At 48.4% G+C, this 22,830-nt stretch overlaps 2 protein-coding genes across 3 annotated transcripts in view; one reads left to right on the forward strand and one right to left on the reverse strand.

Annotated features, from left to right (window-relative positions):
• Nucleotides 1–18,209, reverse strand: part of ENTPD1 (ectonucleoside triphosphate diphosphohydrolase 1) — a 104,566-nt gene extending 86,357 nt beyond the window's left edge. The window contains exon 1 of the mRNA XM_074959573.1: nucleotides 17,813–18,209. The gene's annotated coding sequence lies outside the window, so the exon portion shown is untranslated. The remainder of the gene's footprint in view (nucleotides 1–17,812) is intronic.
• A 688-nt stretch (nucleotides 18,210–18,897) lies between these two features.
• The window catches only part of TCTN3 (tectonic family member 3), a 67,040-nt gene continuing 63,107 nt past the window's right edge, over nucleotides 18,898–22,830 (forward strand). The window contains exons 1-2 of one of the 2 annotated variants that reach the window (XM_074959574.1): nucleotides 18,898–19,092; nucleotides 19,624–19,762. In XM_074959574.1, the coding sequence (XP_074815675.1) occupies nucleotides 18,978–19,092; nucleotides 19,624–19,762 (254 nt within the window). In that variant the 5' untranslated portion in view covers nucleotides 18,898–18,977. The remainder of the gene's footprint in view (nucleotides 19,093–19,623; nucleotides 19,763–22,830) is intronic. The other variant, XM_074959575.1, reaches the window with a different exon arrangement.

A 22,830-nucleotide genomic window follows, 5' to 3' on the forward strand; every position in this document is an offset into this window, starting at 1 on the left:
CTAGGCAGAGCTGACACCAACTTGTCTGGGATGTCACCCAGAAGCATAGCATAAATTTGAAATACAGACAGTATAGAGCCAATATTCATAACTTTAATTACAAAAATGATACACACGTATAGACAGCATAATCATGACCCGCAAACCATAACCTTGTCTTAGACACCTTATTTCATAGAATCATAGAATATCAGGGTTGGAAGGGACCCCAGAAGGTCATCTAGTCCAACCCCCTGCTCGAAGCAGGACCAATTCCCAGTTAAATCATCCCAGCCAGAGCTTTGTCAAGCCTGACCTTAAAAACCTCTAAGGAAGGAGATTCTACCACCTCCCTAGGTAACGCATTCCAGTGTTTCACCACCCTCTTAGTGAAAAAGTTTTTCCTAATATCCAATTTAAACCTCCCCCATTGCAACTTGAGACCATTACTCCTCGTTCTGTCATCTGCTACCATTGAGAACAGTCTAGAGCCATCCTCTTTGGAACCCCCTTTCAGGTAGTTGAAAGCAGCTATCAAATCCCCCCTCATTCTTCTCTTCTGCAGACTAAACAATCCCAGCTCCCTCAGCCTCTCCTCATAAGTCATGTGCTCTAGACCCCTAATCATTTTTGTTGCCCTTCGCTGGACTCTCTCCAATTTATCCACATCCTTCTTGTAGTGTGGGGCCCAAAACTGGACACAGTACTCCAGATGAGGCCTCACCAGTGTCGAATAGAGGGGAACGATCACGTCCCTCGATCTGCTCGCTATGCCCCTACTTATACATCCCAAAATGCCATTGGCCTTCTTGGCAACAAGGGCACACTGTTGACTCATATCCAGCTTCTCGTCCACTGTCACCCCTAGGTCCTTTTCCGCAGAACTGCTGCCTAGCCATTCGGTCCCTAGTCTGTAGCGGTGCATTGGATTCTTCCATCCTAAGTGCAGGACCCTGCACTTATCCTTATTGAACCTCATCAGATTTCTTTTGGCCCAATCCTCCAATTTGTCTAGGTCCTTCTGTATCCTATCCCTCCCCTCCAGCGTATCTACCACTCCTCCCAGTTTAGTATCATCCGCAAATTTGCTGAGAGTGCAATTTGACCCCCTTTATACAAGATTTAGTGCCACTACAGGACCTTGGTTGCAACAATGATCTATATGGTCCCAGATTATGTCAATAACGTCACAGGGCCTACCACTGACATCAAGATAACGTACGCAATGACTTAATACTTGACGCCCATTTGCATCGGTTCATTCTTCAGCCATGTATGCACATTTTCTGAATGTGGTGAGAGAGTCCTTCGCTTTTTCAACTGCTGAGTCTTTCACTGTTGCACTGCATGCTTTTAGCCAGTCAGTTCCATTTCTTGCAGAAAGATAGCGAGCATTTGCCGGTCTTGGTCAGAACCAGTGTCCAACTTCAGGATTAACAAATGACAATGCACTTAACATTGCCCTCCAGTTTGTAGTGTGTGATATTTCTTGCTTAAAGAGAAAGCATGATGGGACAGCCATGTTTGTTTGAATAAACTGTGTCTCCAGCATTTTTAACAGGGTTGTTAAGTACTTCTAAAATTGGCTTTGAAAGTGACTGGCTTATAAGGCTTTCTGCATGTCAATGCAGTCTAGAGGATTGGTGTTTTGCAGCCTTTTCAAATAGTTTATCAGCATTGGCTTTGCTGATAGGTCTGGCAAACCAAGCTCCTCCACTTTTATTGTATAAATCCATGGTGTGCTCACATCTTGAATAGCGCATGCAGTTCTGGTTGCCACATCTCAAAAAAATATATTGGAGTTGGAAAAGGTACAGAGAAAGGCAACTAAAATGATGAGGGGTATGGAACAGCTTCCATATGAGGAGAGATTAAAAAGACTGGGACTTTTCAGCTTGGAAAAGAGAGGACTAAGAGGGGATATGATAGAGGTCTAAAATCTTGACTGGTGTGGAGAAAGTGAATAAGCTCCTTCACATAACACACGAACTAGGGGTCACCTAATGAAATTAATAGGCAGCAGGTTTAAAAAAAACAAACAAAAGGAAGCACTTCACACAACACACAGTCTAAAATCTCCTTCCTTAGAGGTTTTTAAGGTCAGGCTTGACAAAGCCCTGGCTGGGATGATTTACCTGGGAATTGGTCCTGCTTCGAGCAGGGGGTTGGACTAGATGACCTTCTGGGGTCCCTTCCAACCCTGATATTCTATGATTCTACGATTCAGTCAACCTGTCAAACTCCTTGCCAGAGGATGTTGTGAAGGCCAAGACTATAACAGGGTTCAAAAAAGAACTAGATAAGTTCATGGAGGATACATCCATCGATGGCTATTAGCCAGGATAGGCAGGGATGCAACACCATGGTCGGAGAGCCTCTGCTTGCTAGAAGCTGGGAGTGGACAACAGAGGATGGATCACTTGATCATTGCCCTGTTCTGTTAATTCCCTTTGAAGCACCAGGCATTGACCACTGATGGAAGACAGTACTGGACTAGATAGACCATTGGTCTGACCCAACATGGCCATTCTTATGTTACGTAAAAATTAATTATAATAAAGATGTTTATTACAGAAACTCCCCAATATATGACCTCTTGAGATAGCAACAATGTGAGATAATGACCTTGGCAAATAATGCGTTTTTTTAAAAAAATCTTGGCCTACTAGTAAATGTATATTTAAATAAAGATTCTTAGTCACAAATCTAGCATTCTGGAGCAAAGTCACTAAAACATAGTCCAACAAACAAATGTTCCTTTAACGTGCCCCTTCCTTCTCCCTCTACCACACCCCGCTCATAGTTGTCATCCTTGGTCAGTGAAGACCCAGAGCTCAGAGGTGCTTTTGCATGAGTTCACCTTCCACCCTAGAAGGCTGCAGGGGAGAAGGCACCTTGCTTGTTCCTCCAGCTGCTTGCCACTTGCTCTGGCTGTTCACTCTGGCCGCTGTTTGTCATGCCACCATTCACTCTACCACTTCATTGCCGATGGCCCTGCACCATCACCTTCTGCTGCCACGTACCACTGTGACATTTGCAAGTCGGTCTCTTGAGGTTCCACCCAGCTCTCAGTGGGGGAAATCTCACAGCAAGTGCAGGCTGGGTTGTTTTTCCCAAAGAAAAGCTGCCCTGCAGCAGGTCTAAGCACTTAGACCTGATTATTAGTGATTTCAGCTCTAGTAACCACTTAGCAAAACAAAAAAGACTCTATATGGAGCCTAATAAGCTCTATCTTTAAATACGGGAAAGGGGCAAGTCCAATAGTGCCTGTGACTCTTAGGCACAGCCCACACCACCTCTGGTTTCTTCTGAGCCTACTCCCCCAGTCCAGGTCACGGCCTGTCCGCGCCTCTCTTCAGGGAAAGTCTGCCTCAGCATACTCCATCATTTTGACAGTGGCCTCCATGGTTGTCGGCTACTGCTTCCAGACCCAGACCTGCATGTTCTCTGGGAGGCCCTGCACAAATTGCTCAAGAATCATCTGGTCCATTATTTCTCCCACTGTCTGGGTGTCAGGCCGTAGCCACCGTATAGCCCAGCTGGTCAATTTTTGGGCTAAAGCTCAGGGCCACAACCCCCCTGTCCAAAGGGCTGCCTGAAACTTTTGCATGTACTTCTCAGCTGACAGCCCCATCTGGTCCAGGACAGCTGTCTTCACCATCTCATAATCTTTGGCCTAGTTGTTGCTTAAGGCCATATAGGCCGCCTGTGCTTTGCCGGCCAGATCAGGAGCCAGTCTTAGGGTCCATGTCACCTTATCCCAACCTGCACCCATGGCTACTCTTTTGAAAGTACATAGGAAGATGTTGGGGTAATAGATGTGGCCCATTTTACAGAGACCCAGCCCTGTCACATGGTTTCCATCACCATTCAAGGGACTCACCTCCCGGTGCAGGAGCTGCTGCTATATATTGGCCTGCTCCTGGATGAAGTCCTGGAGGGTTTTTTGTTGTTCAGTCTGCCACATGAGTAAGGCCTGCCTCTTAGCCTGGTGGGACTGTTGGAAAGCCTGCAGGGTCTTCTGATGCTCCTCCTGCTGCTTAGCCAGCCACTGCACATGCCCTCCATTCTCTTGGGTTGCCACTTCCTGGCAGTGGCTTTTGAGGTCCCAGATAAGCCCCCACATGTAACAGGGTGCTCACTGCACCCCACTCCCCAATGAGTCAGGACCACTTCAAGCTAGTGCAACACCCAAACTCTTTATTCCTGTGTCCAGTCCCCACCACCAAGCTCCAACTATTTACAGATTATTTACAGGTTTGGCCTAGCACAGGCCTCACTAGCAACAAGCTCCTTCTGAGCCTACTCTCCCCCTCCTGATCCCCACCCACATTAGGCTCCCTTCCTCCCAAGCTTTTAGCCCTTGTTAATGAGGCTGGCAGGTGAGGCCAGTTTCCAGGCCAGTCCTAGCTAGTTGCCCAGCCCCAACCCATTTCCCCTGATTGGGGCTGGAGTGGCAGAAGCTGATTAGGGCTTCCCCTGCACCGCCTTGCTACACACCCTAATACAGGCATCTCCATTGGCCTGATCATCTGCACCGATGAATCCTAGGAAATAGAGAACTTCTAGGTGCTCCAAGGCTACTGGGCCAACCTAGGGTTAGGTTTAAGGACTTTTGTAAGAGGGCCTTGAAAACTTCTACACCACAAGCTGGGAAGATGCAGCTAGCAACAGGCAACACTGGAGGGCTGTGCTGTGTGACACAGCAGGTGGGTTTTACTGGGAATGGGAGACTTCCTTTGGGGGAAGATACCTGAGCCAGGAAGGGGGTTGGGGCCAGGTGACACCTTCTGCCTGGGAAACTGGACAAAGGCTGGAGGAGGAGCTGGGGGGAGGCTGGGTGAGATGGCTGGAGGGGTTTCCAGGTTTGGGGGTTGGCTGGGGAAGAGGAGGGAGCCCCAAGGCTGGGGGGTCTAATCTCCCTGCCCCCCAGAAGGGCCTGACTAAGGGATCCTGCTTATGCCTGCAAGCTCTGGTTTGAACTGTTCCTGTCGTCTCTAATAAACCTTCTGTTCTACTGGCTGGCTGAGAGTCACGGTGAATCGCAGGAAGTGGGGGTGCAGGGCCCTAACTCCCCCTCACGCCATGACACACTGCACTGGGTGGTCAAAAACGTTGAGGAAAGCAAAGAGAGCAAAGTACAGCAGGCCTCAAGTGCTAGTAGTGCGCCAGCTTCATCCTCTGGTCCTGTGCCGTACGACCGCCTTTCTGTAGCAAAGACTGTCCTTCAGAAAGTGGACTTCTTAGCCACTCATCATGTTGCAGCATGACATTCAGTAACTGACCTGCTTTGGTGCTCATACCATTGTCTTTCACAACATATGGTTCCCTACCTATGGTAGTACATAAGGCCCAACTAAGAATGGAGCCCATTATACTAGGCCCTGTTGTCACCATGCCTCAGTGGGACACAGCTGAGGATGCCAAATTCAGGATAGTCTGTTGAGAAAAAAGGGCAGACATATCCCAAACCGGTGATTATTCTATCATTAGATTACACCAAGCCATTAACAAAAGTGAACGTCTGTATCACCACACTGGTTAACAAGAAGTCAAAAATGCAGTCGCCTAAGGTATTCCAGCCCTTGGCTCACTACCCAGACACTAGACCAGAGTTTCTCAAGTGCAGCCACCAGGAGCTTTTTCTTTCAGCCACAGCCACAGCCACCTGGGCTGTGATAGGGGGCAATACAGCAGCCCCTCTGACTCCCTGTTGCTCCCGGATGCACTGCCTTGGTGCTGGGGCCACCAGCAGGGGTTGGGCCCTGCCCTCCTCTGGAGACACCTGGGGTACAATGCTGGAAGAGAAGGCAGCCAGTGAATTCCCCACCTTCCCAGGGAAAGTGGGGCTCAGGCTTTGGGCTTGAGCCCTGGGATGGCGGGGTGGCAGGCTCTGCCCCAGGGCTTTGGGCTCCAACCCCGGGCTCTAGCTGTGCAGTGGCAGGGCCCAGGCTCCAGCTGTGGGGCTTCGGGCTCCAGCCCCCCGCTGCCTCCCCCGACCCCCCCATCCAGGGCTTAATTTGTCCCCAAGCTTGGGAGGGCTGAGTAAGTTTGCTGTGACAAGTGCTACTTCTATGTTTGTTAATATCACTTTTCACAACAGACTTACTAGCTCGCAATAAATAAATTACAATTATTTGGATGTGTGTATGTGCATATTTATTTGGTTTTCCTAAAGCTAATTAAGTATTTTAGGAAAAAGTGTGAGAGCAGCCACCAGCAAGAGTTGGTGGCCACACTCTGAGGCCACCAAAAAATTTGTCCCGAGAATCCCTGCACTAGACTGTACAAAGCGTAGTTACCAATTTCACCATTATAGAATCCTTCCAATCCCAAGAGATCAGCCACTTATCCAGTTAATAGATAGGGTAATCATATTTCCCAAAAGGGAAAATCGGACACCACCTGAGCTAGTTTGAGGCCCCCTTTCCTCCCGCCCTCCTGCGTGGGGCTGCCTTGAGCCGCCCTCTCTGCCCCCATGTGGGACTGGCCTGAGCTGTTCACCCTCACCCCACTTGGGGCCCGCCCGAGCTGCTCACCTCCTAGGCACACGTGGGGATGGTGCAAGCTGCACACCCAAGCCCTCCCTCCCTCGGCAGAGGGCTGGCATCGCCCCCACCCCACCGGCATGTTCCTCCGTGCCCTGCTAGGGGTCGTACCCCTCTTTTTGGGTAAAACTGGGCATTTGTCCCATTTGCTCTTGCCAACTGATCAAGTGTGGACAAATGCCCAGTTTTGCCAAAAGAGTCAGGATGATTGGGACAGAGCTTAAAAAAGGGATGTATGGTCACCCTATTAATAGATCACACACATACATGTGATTGCAAGGTCCTTCTATCAGGTTTGAAGCAGTGATGGAATAAACTGCTAGCTTGAAAAAGTCTCTCTGGAATTACCCAAACAGATTGGGGGTTGTCAAGGTTCCTTCCCCACTCTGAACTCTAGGGTACAGATGTGGGGACCTGCATGAAAGACCCCCTAAGCTTATTCTTACCAGCTTAGGTTAAAAACTTCCCCCAGGTACAAACTTTGCCTTGTCCTTGAACAGTATGCTGCCACCACTAAGCGTTTTAAACAAAGAACTGGGAGAGAGACCACTTGGAGACGTCTTCCCCCAAAATATACCCCCAAGTCCTAAACCCCCTTTCCTGGGGAAGGCTTGATAATAATCCTCACCACTTGGTACAAGTGAACACAGACCCAAATCCTTGGATCTTAAGAACAATGAAAAAGCAATCAGGTTCTTAAAAGAAGAATTTTAATTAAAGAAAACATAAAAGAATCACCTCTGTAAAATCAGGGTAATCAGATTCAAAACATAGAGAATCCCTCTAGGCTAAACCTTCAGTTACAAAAAGACACAAAAACAGGAATATACATTCCCTCCAGCACAGCTTATTTTACAAGCCAGTAAACAAAAGAAAATCTAACGCATTTTCTAGCTAGATTACTTACTAACTTTACAGGAGTTGTAAGCCTGCATTCCTGATCTGTTCCCAGCAAAAGGATCACACAGATAGACCCAACCCTTTGTCCCCCTCTTCCCCCCACTCCAGATTTGAAAGTATCTTGTCCCCTTATTGGTCATTTTGGGTCAGGTGCCAGTGAGGTTACCTTAGCTTCTTAACCCTTTACAGATGAAAGTGTTTTGCCTCTGGCCAGGAGGGATTTTATACCACTGTATACAGAAAGGTGGTTAACCTTCCCTTTATATTTATGACAGGGGTCATCAGTCCTTGTTTAGGATTCCTTGTTAGAAATCCAGTCCAGGGAAATGAAGAAGGAAATTAAGACAAAATGGAGATGTCTCCGGTGTCTTTTTATATCCTCTGCTATGGGCATGGAATTTTACTGTGTCAAACAAAGCCCACAGCCCCAGTGCAGGACAATGACGAACCCAAGATGGAGTCCAGGGTCACATGAGCATATCAAATGCCCTTACATGCTTTGATGAGTCCCAGAGGCAGCCATTGCCCATATTCTTTCTGAGGTGTCCACAGGAAAGGATTACTGGGTGGGATGAATTTCTTCAATTGCCCATTGTGAGTGGAGTGTCCTTAATGATCCATCAACATATAGCTGTCTGACCCTGGATAGAATTTAAACAGAATGTAAATTCTGTCTCGGGGGTGTTACCAAGGAATACAACACGTGTAAAAACAACAAGGAGTCCTTGTGGCACCTTAGAGACTAACAAATTTATTTGGGCATAAGCTTTCGTGGGCTAGAACCCACTTCATCAGATGCATAGAGTGGAAAATACAGGAACAGGTATAAATTCATGAAAAGATGGGAATTGCCTTACCAAGTGTGAGGTCAGTCTAATGAGACAATTCAATTAACAGCAGGATACCAAGGGAGGAAAAATAACTTTTGTAGTGGTAATGAGAGTGGCCAATTTCAAACAGTTGACAAGAAGGTATGAGTAACGGTAGGAGGAAATTAGTATGGGGGAAATTAGGTTTAGGTTTTGTAATGACCCAACCACTCCCAGTCTTTATTCAGGCCTAATTTGATGGTGTCCAGTTAGCAAATGAATTCCAGTTCTGCAGTTTCACATTGGAGTCTGTTTTTGAAGTTTTTTTGTTGAAGAATTGCCACTTTTAGGTCTGTTATTGAGTGACCAGGGAGACTGAAGTGTTCTCCTACTGGTTTTCGAATGTTATAATTCCTGATATCAGATTTGTGTCCATTTATTCTTTTGCATAGAGACTGTCCAGTTTGGACTATGTACATGGCAGAGGGGCATTACTGGCACATGGTGGCATATATCACATTGGTAGATGTGCAGGTGAATGAGTCCCTGATGGTGTGGCTGATGTGGTTAGGTCCTACGATGATGTCCCTTGAATAGATACATGGACAGAGTTGGCACCAGGGTTTGGTTCCTGGATTGGTGTTTTTGCTGTTTGGTGTGTAGTTGCTGGTGAGTATTTGCTTCAGGTTGCGGGGCTGTCTGTAAGCGAGGACTGGCCTGTCTCCCAAGGTCTGAGAGAGTGAGGGATCATCCTTCAGGATAGGTTGTAGATCCTTAATGATGCGCTGGAGAGATTTTAGTTGGGGGCTTTAGGTGACGGCTAGTGGTGTTCTGTTACTTTCTTTGATGGGCCTATCTTGTAGTAGGTGACTTCTGGGTACCCTTCTGGCTCTGTCAATCTGTTTCTTCACTTCACCAGGTGGGTATTGTAGTTTTAAGAACACTTGATAGAGATCCTGTAGGTGTTTGTCTCTGTCTGAGGGATCGGAGCAAATGCGGTTGTATCTTAGAGCTTGGCTGTAGATAATGGATCGCGTGATGTGGTCTGGATGAAAGCTGGAGACATGTAGGTAAGTATAGCAGTCAGTAGGTTTCTGGTATAGGGTGGTGTTTATGTGACCATCGCTTATTAGCACTGTAGTGTCTAGGAAGTGGACCGCTTGTGTGGACCGGTCCAGACTGAGGTTGATGGTGGGGTGGAAATTGTTGAAATCCTGGTGTAAGATACCAGTACATAGCCAACATTCATAACTGCAGATACGAAGATGATACATTCATATGAACAGGATAATCAGACTTAGCAAACCATAACTTTCCAATTGACACCTTACATGACATACTTTGTACAAGATTTGTTGCAACTGTATAACAGTGGAAATATCAATTATATAAATGGTCATATTCAATCATACAGCATCACACCTAGTTGATGTTGGTCCTGCTTTGGGCAGGGTATTGGACTAGATGACCTCCTGAGGTCTCTTCCAACCCTAATATTTTATGATTCTACCTGTACAAACAGTGACAGGCAGCCTCTGCCCTGAGGAGCTTACATCTAAATAGACAAGACAGCTGTACAGGATTCACAGCAGAGTGACCAATGTGGTGACAGTAAATGCCATGTTACTTCCACCTTTTTGGGGGGCAGCATTATTTAGGAGGGGTTCAGCTAAATGGAAAGAAAAGAGAAGAGAGGGGATATTGAAGGGAAGTGGTATGAAGGGGCAAGGCAGAGGGGAAGAGAATAAGAGGTGTAGGTGTGAAGAGAGTGTGAAGAGGGTCAGAGTTGGAGTGAACAGTCAATCAATACAGGGCCAAAAAAGTCCAGTCAAAACTGAAGAAAGTTCTCTGAATGGCCATAGGTCCAGGCCTAGGCTGCTTTTGCAGCTGCTCCTACTGACTGATGCCTCTCTGCAGTTTTGCCCCCCTCTCACTCTTGAGAAAAGCTGTGAGGAAGTGGGACCGTTCTTAATGTTTCCTCTGAATAGTGTGGGGGTGCCTCAGTTTCCCCTATGCAGTTCTTAAGTATCTAGGGGGTGGGGTAAGGGTGTATGATCATTGCAGAGCCCTAGAGGGCAGGTGTGTGCAGGGGTCTGGACACAGAGAATGGCCGACACCCTGTTTCCTGGCAACTGATTGCCTGGGCCCTTCCCCCCTGCAAGGTGAGAGCTAAAGGGTTGGAGAACAAAGGAATCAGGTGACCTCCTGGCCCGGGAAAGGGACAAAGCCCAGAGGAGGGGGGGCTGGAGGGAGTTTCAGTTTTGGGGCTGGCTGGGACATAGAGTGAAATGCAGACTTGGTTGTCTGGCTCACTGCCCCCCAAAATGAACCCAGCTGAGGGGTCCTGTTCTCTGCACCTGCAAGCTCTGTGTTAGACCATGTTCCTGTCGTCTAATAAACCTCTGTTTTACTGGCTGGCTGAGAGTCACGTCTGACTGCGGAGTTGGGGTGCAGGACCCTCTGGCTTCCCCAAGACCCCGCCTGGGTGGACTCGCTGGGGGAAACACACGGAGGGGCAGAGGATGCTGAATGCTCCGAGGTCAGACCCAGGAAGGTGGAAGCTGTGTGAGCTTTGTGTCCTGAAGACAGGCTGCTCACAGAAAGGAGACTTCCCCAGCGTCCTGACTGGCTTCATGGGGAGCAGTTCCAGAGCATCGCCCAGGGACTCTGTGACAAAAGCACACCTGGTTATGTATCGGGGGTAGCCGTGTTAGTCTGTATCACAAAAACAACAAGGAGTCCGATGGCACCTTAAAGACTAACAGATTTATTTGGGCATAAGCTTTTGTGGTAAAAAACCCACTTCTTCAGATGCAAGACATCTAGTTGTGTATCCAAAAGAAGGTTGTTGATTACAATTGAATCTGTAGATGAATAATATCATGACACTTTATATTTGGTTTTTAATATACATACTGACTCCTTACCTGGCAAATACATCCTTCCAAGAAGGAGCTTTATGTAGTTACATATGTCAGCTTGTGAATGCAGTTAGTACATAAGTCAATCAAAGTGTGTTGTATTAATATTTAAATGTTTGCCTGACTTTGCAGGGGAAGCGATGGAACAACATGTAGGAGAATAACTGTTTAATTTTAGGAAAAAGGGAGACTAGCTCTATTAGCTAGATGAAAATAACGCACCACTTTACCAAAACATCTAGGGCAGAAATGTGTGGCCTTCCCATTGTCACGTCCCCAAAACTGCTGATGATTCAGGATGAGTGAATGACCTTCATGCATTCTGCTTAAATGGGTATTTCTAATGCACCCATCATCATCGTGTCTGAGTGACAGTCTGTTACAACTTATCAAATGCAAGTGTCACTAGCCTCTGTTTGCCAGAAGCTGGGAATGAGCGGATCACTGATGATTACCTGTTCTGTTCATTCCCTCTGGGGCACCTGACATTGGTCGCTGTTGGAAGACAGGATACTAGGCTAGATGGATCTTTGGTCTGACCCAGTGTGGCCATTCTTATGTTCTTAAATGTTCTCCCATGAGAACAATTGAGTAGGTCATGACCTAGATTTCAAAATTCAAGAGTATTTTCAGTTTTGGTTGCAAACCAAGAGTTTTGGCAGGTCTGTCTCACTAGAGAAAGGTCATAACTCTGCACCTTTAACTCCAATTTTGACATATACACAGTGTGCCTAAGTGATTTCAGTTTGGGATTTCCTTGGCACTTCAAGTATATCAAACCATCATGGCCCAGATCTATAAGGAGCTGACTGGGTGGAAGTTGTTGAAATTCTACTAATTCTACTAACTGGTGGTGAAAATTTATCAACACTACACTAGGAAACTGCATACTATCTTGTACTATACCTCCTTACACCCCTATCTATAATGTGTAGGAGGAAAACTGTGATGATAGGGGACTTCAATTTGAGTACTAGCAACAATCACATTGCCAGTACTAAAATATCCTTGGAATTTCTAAACATTATAAATGACAATTTCCTAACTCAAGAAATGTTGCAGCCAACATGAGATAATTGTTTATTAGATCTTGTCTTAACAGATAAAGAGGATCTAATCACGGACCTAAACATTAATGGTAGCTTAGGTACAAGTGATAATGACTTGATCACATTTGTAATGCGCAAGCAGAATAAAATCTAGACCGGTAATATATATACTTGGTGCTTCACCAGGGCCTAGTTCACAAAACTGAAAACCATTATAAAAGACAAATCATATACCGGGAGGAAGAACTTAATCAGAAAAAAGTGAATGATAATTGGGAATCATTTAAGAACACCATACTAGGTGCCCCAAAAGCCACAAGTGAAGAAGAAAGCTGTACTAGTTAAAAAAAAATGCTGTGATGTAGGGGAAGTGAAGGTAGCTATTTATTTTTTTATATATATAGCTGATAGGAATTGTAGAAAACTGATAAGGGAAGCTATGGCACACAAGGAGGAATCTATGATCAGCAGAATCAAGGACAATAAGGTGGGTGATCTAGTGGACATACTTGGACTTTCAGAAAGCCTTTGACTGGTCCCTCACCAAAGGCTCTTAAAGCAAATTATGCAGTCCTAGATTGAGGGGGGGAAGGTCCTCTCATAGATCAATAAGTGGTTAAAAGACAGAAAACAAAGGTTAGGAATGAATGGTCAGTTTTCACAATAGAAAGAGGTAAATAGTGGCATCCCCCAAGGATCTATACTGGGACCAGTGCTGTTCAACATACATAAATGATATGGAAAAAGAGGTAAACAGAGAGGTGGCAAAATTTGCAGATGATACAAAATTAATCAAGATTACTCAAGTCATAGTCTAAAGCTGACTATGAAGAGTTACAAAAGGATCTCACAAAACTGGATGACTGTGCACAGAAAAGTTGATGAAATTCAGTGTTGACAAGTGCAAAGTAATGCACACTGGAAAACATAATCCAAAGTTTACATACAAAAAGATGGGGTCTAAATTAGCTGTTACCACTCAAGAAACAGACCTTGGAGTCATTGAGGATAGTTCTCTGAGAATATCCGCTCAGTGTGCGACAGCAGTCAAAAAAGTTAACAATGTTAGGAACCATTAGGAAAGGAATTGATGATAAGACAGAAACTATTATAATGCCACTATGTACGTGCATGGTATGCCCACACCTTGAATGCTACATGCTTTTCTGGTTTCCCGCAAAAAAGCTATCTTAGAATTGGAAAAAGTACAAAGATAGGCAACACAATTGATTGGGGTATAGAACAATTTCCATGTGAGAGATTAAAAAGATTGGGATTGCTCACTTTAGAAAAGCGATGACTAAGGGGAATGATACAAATGATACAAAACTACTCAAGACAGTTAAGTCCCGGCAGACTGCGAAGAGCTACAACAGGATCTCTCACAACTGGGTGACTGGGCAACAAAATGGCAGATGAAATTCAATGTTGACAAATGCAAAGTAATGCACATTGGAAAACATAATCCCAACTATACATATAAAAGGATGGAGTCTAAATTAGCTGTTACCACTCAAGAAAGAGATCTTGGAGTCATTCACAGAATCATAGAATATCAGGGTTGGAAGGGACCTCAGGAGGTCATCTAGTCCAACCTCCTGCTCAAAGCAGGACCAATCCCCAACTAAATCATTCCAGCCAGGGCTTTGTCAAGCCTGACCTTAAAAACTTCTAAGGAAGGAGATTCCACCATCTCCCTAAGTAACGCATTCCAGTGTTTCACCACCCTCCTAGTGAAAAAGTTTTTCCTAATATCCAACCTAAATCTCCCCCACTGCAACTTGAGACCATTACTCCTTGTTCTGTCATCTGCTACCACTGAAAACAGTCTAGAGCCATCCTCTTTGGATCCACCTTTCAGCTAATTGAAAGCAGCCATCAAATCCGCCCTCATTCTTCTCTTCCGCAGACTAAACAATCCCAGTTCCCTCAGCCTCTCCTCATAAGTCATGTGTTCCAGTCCCCTAATCATTTTTGTTGCACTCCGCTGGACTCTCTCCAATTTTTCCACATCCTTCTTGTAGTGTGGGGCCCAAAACTGGACACAGTACTCCAGATGAGCCCTCACCAATGTCGAATAGAGGAGAACAATCACGTCCCTCGATCTGCTGGCAATGCTCCTACTTATACATCCCAAAATGCCATTGGCCTTCTTGGCAACAAGGGCACACTGTTGACTCATATCCAGCTTCTCGTCCACTGTAACCCCTAGGTTCTTTTCTGCAGAACTGCTGCCGAGCCATTCGGTCCCTAGTCTGTAGCGGTGCATTGGATTCTTCCGTCCTAAGTGCAGGACTCTGCACTTGTCCTTGTTGAAGCTCATCAAACTTCTTTTGGCCCAATCCTCTAATTTGTCTAAGGCCCTCTGTATCCTATCTACCCTCCTCCCAGTTTAGTGTCATCTGCAAACTTGCTGAGGGTGCAATCCATGCCATCCCCCAGATCATTTATGAAGATATTGAACAAAACCGGCCCCAGGACCGATCCTTGGGGCACTCCACTTGATACCGACTGCCAGCTAGACATGGAGCCATTGATCACTACCCGTTGAGCCCGACAATCTAGCCAGCTTTCTATCCACCTTAATAGTCCATTCATCCAGCCCATTGTGGATAGTTCTCTGAAAACATCCACTCAATGTGCAACTGCAGTCAAAAAAGCAAACAGAATGTTGGGAATCATTAGGAAAGGCATAAATAAGGCAGAAAATATCATATTGCCTCTATATAAATCAATGGTTCACTCACATCTTGAATACTGCATGCAGATGTGGTCGCCCCATCTCTAAAAAGACATATTGGACTTGGAAAAGATTCAGAAAAGGGCAACAAAAATGATTAGGGGTATAGAATGGCTGCCATATGAGGAGAGATTAATAAAACTGGGACTTTTCAGCTTGGAAAAGAGACGACTAAGGGGGGATATGATAGAAGTCTATAAAATCACACCTGGTTTGGAGAAAATAAATAAGAAAAGTGTTATTTACGCCTCATAACACAAGAAATAGGGGCCACCAAATGAAATTAATAGGCAGCAGTTTTAAAACCAATAAAAGGAAGTATTTCTTCACACAATGCACAATCAACCTGTGGAACTCTTTGCCAGAGGATGTTGTGAAGGCCAAGACTAAAACAGGGTTAAAAAAAGAATAAGATAAATTCATGGAAGATAGCCATTGATGAACCTATTAGCCAGGATGGGCAGGGATGGTGTCTCTAACTTCTGTTTCCCAGAAGCTGGAAATGGGCAACAGTGGATGGATCACTTCATAGAATAACAGAGTTGGAAGGGACCTCTGGAGGCCAACTAATCCAACCCCCTGCCCAGAGCAGGACCAATCCCAACTAAATCATCCCAGCCAGGGCTTTGTCAAGCCTGACCTTAAAAACTTCTAAGGAAGGGGATTCCACCACCTCCCTAGGTAACGCATTCCAGTGTTTTACCACCCTCCTAGTGAAAAAGTTTTTCCTAATATCCAACCTAAACCTCCCCCACTGCAACGTGAGACCATTACTCCTTGTCCTGTCATCTGCTATCACCGAGAATAGTCTAGATCCATCCTCTTTGGATCCACCTTTCAGGTAGTTAAAAGCAGCTATCAAATCCCCCCCTCATTCTTCTCTTCCGTAGACTAAACAATCCCAGTTCCCTCAGCCTCTCCTCATAACTCATGTGTTCCAGTCCCCTAATCATTTTTGTTGCCCTCCGCTGGACTCTCTCCAATTTCTCCACATCCTTCTTGTAGTGTGGGGCCCAAAACTGGACACAGTACTCCAGATGAGGCCTCACCAATGTCGAATAGAGGGGAATGATCACGTCCCTCGATCTGCTGGCAATGCCCCTACTTATACACCCCAAAATGCCATTGGCCTTCTTGGCAACAACGGCACACTGTTGACTCATATCCAGCTTCTTGTCCACTGTCACCCCTAGGTCCTTTTCCGCAGAACTGCTGCCTAGCTATTCGGTCCCTAGTCTGTAGCGGTGCATTGGATTCTTCCATCCTAAGTGCAAGACTCTGCACTTGTCCTTGTTGAACCTCATCAGATTTCTTTTGGCCCAATCCTCCAATTTGTCTAGGTCCCTCTGTATCCTATCCCTACCCTCCAGCGTATCTACCACTCCTCCCAGTTTAGTGTCATCCGCAAACTTGCTGAGGGTGCAATCCACACCATCCTCCAGATCATTAATGAAGATATTGAACAAAACCGGCCCCAGGACCGACCCCTGGGGCACTCCACTTGACACCGGCTGCCAACTAGACATGGAGCCATTCATCACTACCCGTTGAGCCCGACAGTCTAGCCAACTTTCTACCCACCTTGTAGTGCATCCATCCAGCCCATACTTCTTTAACTTGCTGACAAGAATACTGTGGGATACTGTGTCAAAAGCTTTGCTAAAGTCGAGGAACAACATGTCCACTGCTTTCCCTTCATCCACAGAACCAGTTATCTCATCATAGAAGGCAATTAGATTAGTCAGGCATGACTTTCCCTTGGTGAATCCATGCTGACTGTTCCTGATCACTTTCCTCTAGTGTAAGTGCTTCAGGATTGATTCCTTGAGGACATGCGCCATGATTTTTCCGGGAACTGAGGTGAGGCTGACCGGCCCGTAGTTCCCAGGATCATCCTTCTTCCCTTTCTTAAAGATGGGCACTACATTAGCCTTTTTCCAGTCATCTGGGACTTCCCCCGTTCGCCACGAGTTTTCAAAGATAATGGCCAATGGCTCTGCAATCACATCCGCCAATTCTTTTAGCACTCTCGGATGCATCTCGTCCGGCCCCATGGACTTGTGCACGTCCAGCTTTTCTAAATAGTCCCTAACCACCTCTTTCTCCACAGAGGGCTGGCCATCTACTCCCCATGTTGCAATGCCCAGGGCAGCAGTCTGGGAGCTGACCTTGTTCGTGAAGACAGAGGCAAAAAAAGCATTGAGTACGGTAGCTTTTTCCACATCCTCTGTCACTAGGTTGCCTCCCTCATTTAGTAAGGGGCCCACACTTTCCTTGGCTTTCTTCTTATCGCCAACATACCTGAAGAAACCCTTCTTGTTACTCTTAACATCCCTCGCTAGCTGCAACTCCTGGTGTGATTTAGCCTTCCTGATTCCATTCCTACATGCCCCAGCAATAGTTATATACTCATCCCTGGTCATTTGTCCAATCTTCCACTTCTTGTAAGCCTCTTTTTTGTGTTTAAGATCTGCAAGGATTTCACTGTTAAGCCAAGCTGGTCGCCTGCTATAGTTACTATTTTTTCTACACATCGGGATGGTTTGTCCCTGTAACCTCAATAAGGATTCTTTAAAATACAGCCAGCTTGATGATTCCCTGTTCTGTTCATTCCCTCCAGAGCACCTAGCATTGGCCACGGTTGGAAGACAGGATACTGGGCTAGATGGACCTTTGGTGTGACCTAATATGGCTATTCTTATGATTGAGGTCTATAAAATCACAACTGGTGTGGAGAAAGTAAATAAGGAAGTGTTTTTTACCCCTTCACGTAACACACAAACCAGCATCACCCAATACAATGAATAGCCAACAAGCTTAACACAAGTAGAAGGAAGTACTTCTTCACACAAGAGAGTCAACCAACCTGGGGATCTCGTGGCCAGGGGATGCGGTGCAGGCTGACCCTATAACTGGATTAATGAAAAGAGGGAGCGACGCTCATGGACGACAGACAGCGGGCACCAGCGTGCAGGGACACAGCGCCACGCTCCCGCAGTCGCCAAGCCCCTCACTGCCAGACGTGGGGACTGGCGCTCACTCGAGGACTGCCCTGTGCCCTCGGCGCTGGGGCATCGCCCCACCGGGATCGTCCTGACACGCTTCCCGGAGCGGGAGACCGCGCCACCCCGGCGGCAGCAGGCGAGGCCCTGGGGAGACCGGACCAGCTCTACTAGGGGCGAAGCCGCACGGAGACGGCCCAGCCGGCTCCCCGCTCAGCGCACCGCCCTGCGCGGCCGAGCGCTGCTCACACACCCCGGGCCGGGCCGGGCCAGCCCACGAGGGGCGGGCTCTGTGGGGGCGGGGCTCACCCCCTACCGCCCAGGGGCCGCCTCCATCCCCAGCTCGCGCCCAGGCCCAGCCACCACGAGGCGTCTGACTGTCACGCAGGGGCGGGCCGAGGAGGAGATTGACGTACACATGCGCATTGGGTGGAGGGGGCCTTCGACACGCGCCTGCGCTAAGGTTTATCGCGAGACCAGATCGTTTACGACATGATGTCAGACGTTAGTGTATCGGTTCCCTGGCAACAAGTTGGTGCTATGGGCCCGAAGCGGCTGCTGCTCCAGCTCCTGCTATTGCTGCAGCCGCGGTGGGGGGCTGGGACCCCTAGCCCGACCGCGGGGATCGGCCCCGGCCCCGGCCCCGCCAGCCCGACCGCGGGGATCGGCCCCGGCCCCGGCCCCGCCAGCCCGACCGCGGGGATCGGCCCCAGCCCCGGCCCCGCCAGCCCGACCGCGGGGGACGGCCCCAGCCCCGGCCCCTCCAGCCCGACCGCGGGGGACGGCCCCAGCCCCGGCCCCGCCAGCCCGACCGCGGGGGACGGCCCCAGCCCCGGCCCCGCCAGCCCGACCGCGGGGGACGGCCCCGGCCCCGCCAGCCCGACCGCGGGGGACGGCCCCAGCCCCGGCCCCGCCAGCCCGACCGCGGGGGACGGCCCCGGCCCCTCCAGCCCGACCGCGGGGGACGGCCCCGGCCCCTCCAGCCAGAGCGCGGGGGACGGCCCCGGCCCGGCCACCGAACCTGGTGGCATGACTCCGGAGGGAAGTTCAGGGCCCGGACGCCCCAGCCCAGAGGGAGGCAGCTCCGCGGAGCCGGAGCCCAGCCCGACTCCGGGAGTCCAGGGAGACCCATCCGCTCCCGAAGGTGAGGAGGGGCCCACAGTCCCTTCTCGCTCATCCCCAGCAGGACGTTGCCCAGGCCCAGGGTGCGCTCTCCTCCGGCCCAGCCTGTTTCCTCCCTGCCCCATGCCCTGCAAGGAAATGCCCAGGGTCCCCTGTCTGATATGGAGGCAGCCTGTCTCTCCACCCGTTCCCAGCAGTACAGTGCTCGGGGTCCCCTCTCACCCTGACCTGGGCTGTCTCCTGACCATTCCCCTGCAGTACAGTGCCTGGGGTTGCCTTTCTGCTGACCCAGCCTCCCCTCGCCCCATTCCCTGCACCCTACTGCTTGGGTTCCCCTCTCCATCTGACCTGGCTTGTCACTCCTCCTCATCCCCTTCAGGGCAATACCCAGGCTCCTTTCCCATATCAGTCTGTCTTTCCTGAATTTCCCTCTGGCTGGTCTCCCTCACCTACCCCAAGGTCCCCTCTCCCCAGCTTTCCCCCCATATCACCTAGAGGACGGAGTCTGGGATCCCCTCTCCCCCTGATCTGGTGTCTCTTTCTCTCTTCTTAGCTTGTTTGCCCACCTGTATCTGCAACCTGCATTCTGGATCCTGTGACATAAACTGCTGCTGTGATACTGACTGTTACCTTGGCTGTGATCTGGGGGACTCAAGGGCTACCTTCTCCTTCTGTCTTCCAGGCAGCACCAGGTAAGGTGTGAGGGACTGGCTTCCTGATGCTCCTCAGTGCTGCATACAGATACCATTGCGAAGCAGTGGTGAAAGGCCCAGGGCAGTGCTGATGCCTGACTGTTGTAATGTATTTTTTCCCCTTTTCAACCCAAGCGGCTAGTCAAAGTCTGGGGCCTGGGAGTAGAAATTGGTGATAGGCAGGTATACCTTTGATGCAGTTTTGTTTATTACAAATGTAATCCACACGCCTCCTGGGTGAGGTGTTCTGTCCTATCTAGTGGTGCCGAGACCACTTAGAGAGAGATTAATGAGTCTGATCTACAGCCTTAGCTAAGGGCTATGGGGCTTTTAGCTCATGCAGTAGAGCAGGGGTGGCCAACCTGAGAAGAAGCCAGAATGTACCAATGTACATTGCCAAAGAGCCACAGTAATACATCAGCAGCCGCCGAATCAACTCCGTCCCCGCTTCCAGCACCTCCTGCCCACCAGCAGCCCTGCTGATCAGTCCCGTCCCCATCCCTCCCCACACCTCCCGATCAGCTGTTTCGTGGCGTGCAGGAAGCTCTGGGGGGAAAGGGGGAGGAACAAAGCCATGGCAGGCTCTGGGGAAGGGGTGGGATGGGGGCAGGGCCTGTGTCAGAGCCAGGGGTTGAGCAGTGAGCACCCCCTGACCCATTGGGAAGTTGGCACCTGTAGCTCCAGCCCTGGAGATGGTGCCTATACAAGAAGCTGCTGTGATGGGCTGGATCACAGAAACCCCCTGGGAGCTGCCACCTGATGTGCCTAGTCAGCGTAGGATTTCAGTGCCCTGCCTGGTTTGAGCCAGACCCACTAGCCTGCTGCAAACCCCAGACCCAGGTCTGAACCACGTGCCCCAAAGCTGTAGCTTTAACTGAAAGCAGCTTACAGAAGTGTTCCTGTCTTTAACACTCAATGCCCAACTCCCATTGGGGTCCAAACCCTAAATAAATCTGTTTTACCCTGTATCAGAGTAGCAGCCGTGTTAGTCTGTATTCGCAAAAAGAAAAAAGGTGTACTTGTGGCACCTTAGAGACTAACCAATTTATTTGAGCATAAGCTTTTGTGAGCTACAGCTCACTTCATCAGATGCATAAAGTGGAAAATGCAGTGAGGATTTTTTATACACACAGACCATGAAAAAATGGGTGTTTATCACTTCAAAAGGTTTTCTCTCCCCTCCCCCCGCCACTCTCCCGCTGGTAATAGCTTATCTAAAGTGACCACTCTCCTTACAATGTGTATGATAATCAAGGTGGGCCATTTCCAGCACAAATCCAGGGTTTAACAAGAATGTCTGAGGAATAGCGAGGGGGGGGGCGGGTAGGAAAAAACAAGGGGAAATAGGTTATCTTGCATAATGACTTAGGCTTGAATAGAGACTGGGAAACCTATTTCCCCTTGTTGTCTTCTGCTCACATAGCTACCAGCGCTCGTTGGGGGGTGGTTTGATTATGCTGGTGGAAGAGCTCTCTCCCACCGGCATAGAGCAGCTACACAGACGACCTTACAGTGGCTCAACTGCAGTGGTACAGCTGTGCTACTGTAAGGTCAGTAGTGTAGACATAGCCTCAGTCAGGTCTGGTCTCAGTTTCTATGTGGTCTCTCTTCCCATACATACACCCCTACCCAAAACAATACTCAGCCAAAAGCTCTTGGGCAGGTTCACATACACCTTTTGTCTTGGGTGGGGCTTATGCTTACAGTTATGTTAATTGAAGTGTGAGTTCACACCTACCAATCTCAATGGGGTTTTTTAACTCTGCTCATAACAACCCTTCTCCTTCTATCTCCCAGGCAGCAATAGTTGAGTTGTGAGGGATTGGCTACTTGATGCCCTTCTGTGTTGCATGCAGACATCTTGGCTAAGCAATGGCTAAGGGACCATGATAATGCTGTTGCCTGACTGAAGTAACTAACATACACATGTGCAAGGAGATTGGGGTCACACTTTGAGTCATCGAATCATAGACGATTAGGGTTGGAAGAGACCTCAGGAGGTCATCTGGTCCAACCCCCTGCTCAAAGCAGGACCAACCCCAACTAAATCATCCCAGCCAGGGCTTTGTCAAGCCAGGCCTTAAAAACCTCTAAGGATGGAGATTCCACCACCTCCCTCAGTAACCCATTCCAGTGCTTCACCACCCTCCTAGTGAAATAGTGTTTCCTAATGTCCAACCTAGACCTCCCCCACTCCAACTTGAGACCATTGCTTCTTGTTCTATCATCTGCCACCACTGAGAACAGTCTAGCTCCATCCTCTTTGGAACCCCCCTTCAGGTAGTTGAAGTCTGCTATCAAATCCCCCCTCACTCTTCCCTTCTGCAGACTAAACAAGCCCAGTTCCCTCAGCCTCTCCTCATAAGTCATGTGCCCCAGCCCCCTAATCATTTTCATTGCCCTTGGTGGACTCTCTCCAATTTATCCACATCTTTTCTGTAGTGGGGGGCACAAAACTGGACGCAGTACTCAAAATGTGGCCTCACCAGTGCCGAATAGAGGAGAATAATCACTTCCCTCGATCTGCTGGCAATGCTTCTACTAATGTAGCCCAATATGCCGTTAGCCTTCTTGGCAACAAGGGTACACTGTTGACTCATATCCAGCTTCTCGTCCACTGTAATCCCCAGGTCCTTTTCTGCAGTACTGCCACTTAGCCAGTCAGTCCCCAGCCTGTAGCAGTGCATGGGATTCTTCCGTCCTAAATGCAGGACTGTGCACTTGTCCTTGTTGAACCTCATCAGATTTCTTTTGCCCCAATCCTCCAATTTTTCTCGGTCACTCTAGACCCTATACCTACCCTCCTGTGTATCTACCTCTCCCCCCATCTTAGTGTCATCCACGAACTTGCTGCGGGTGCAATTCATCCCATCATCCAGATCAGTAATTAAGATGTTGAACAAAACCGGCCCCAGGACTGACCCCTGGGGCACTCTGCTTGATACCGGCTGCCAACTAAACATTGAGCCGTTGATCACTACCCGTTGAGCCCAACAATCTAGCCAGCTTTCTATCCACCTTATAGTCCATTCATCCAATCCATATTTTTTTAGCTTGCTGGCAAGAAT

This window comes from Natator depressus, chromosome 7, assembly GCF_965152275.1.
Source record: "Natator depressus isolate rNatDep1 chromosome 7, rNatDep2.hap1, whole genome shotgun sequence".
Classification (NCBI taxonomy): Eukaryota; Metazoa; Chordata; order Testudines; family Cheloniidae; genus Natator; species Natator depressus.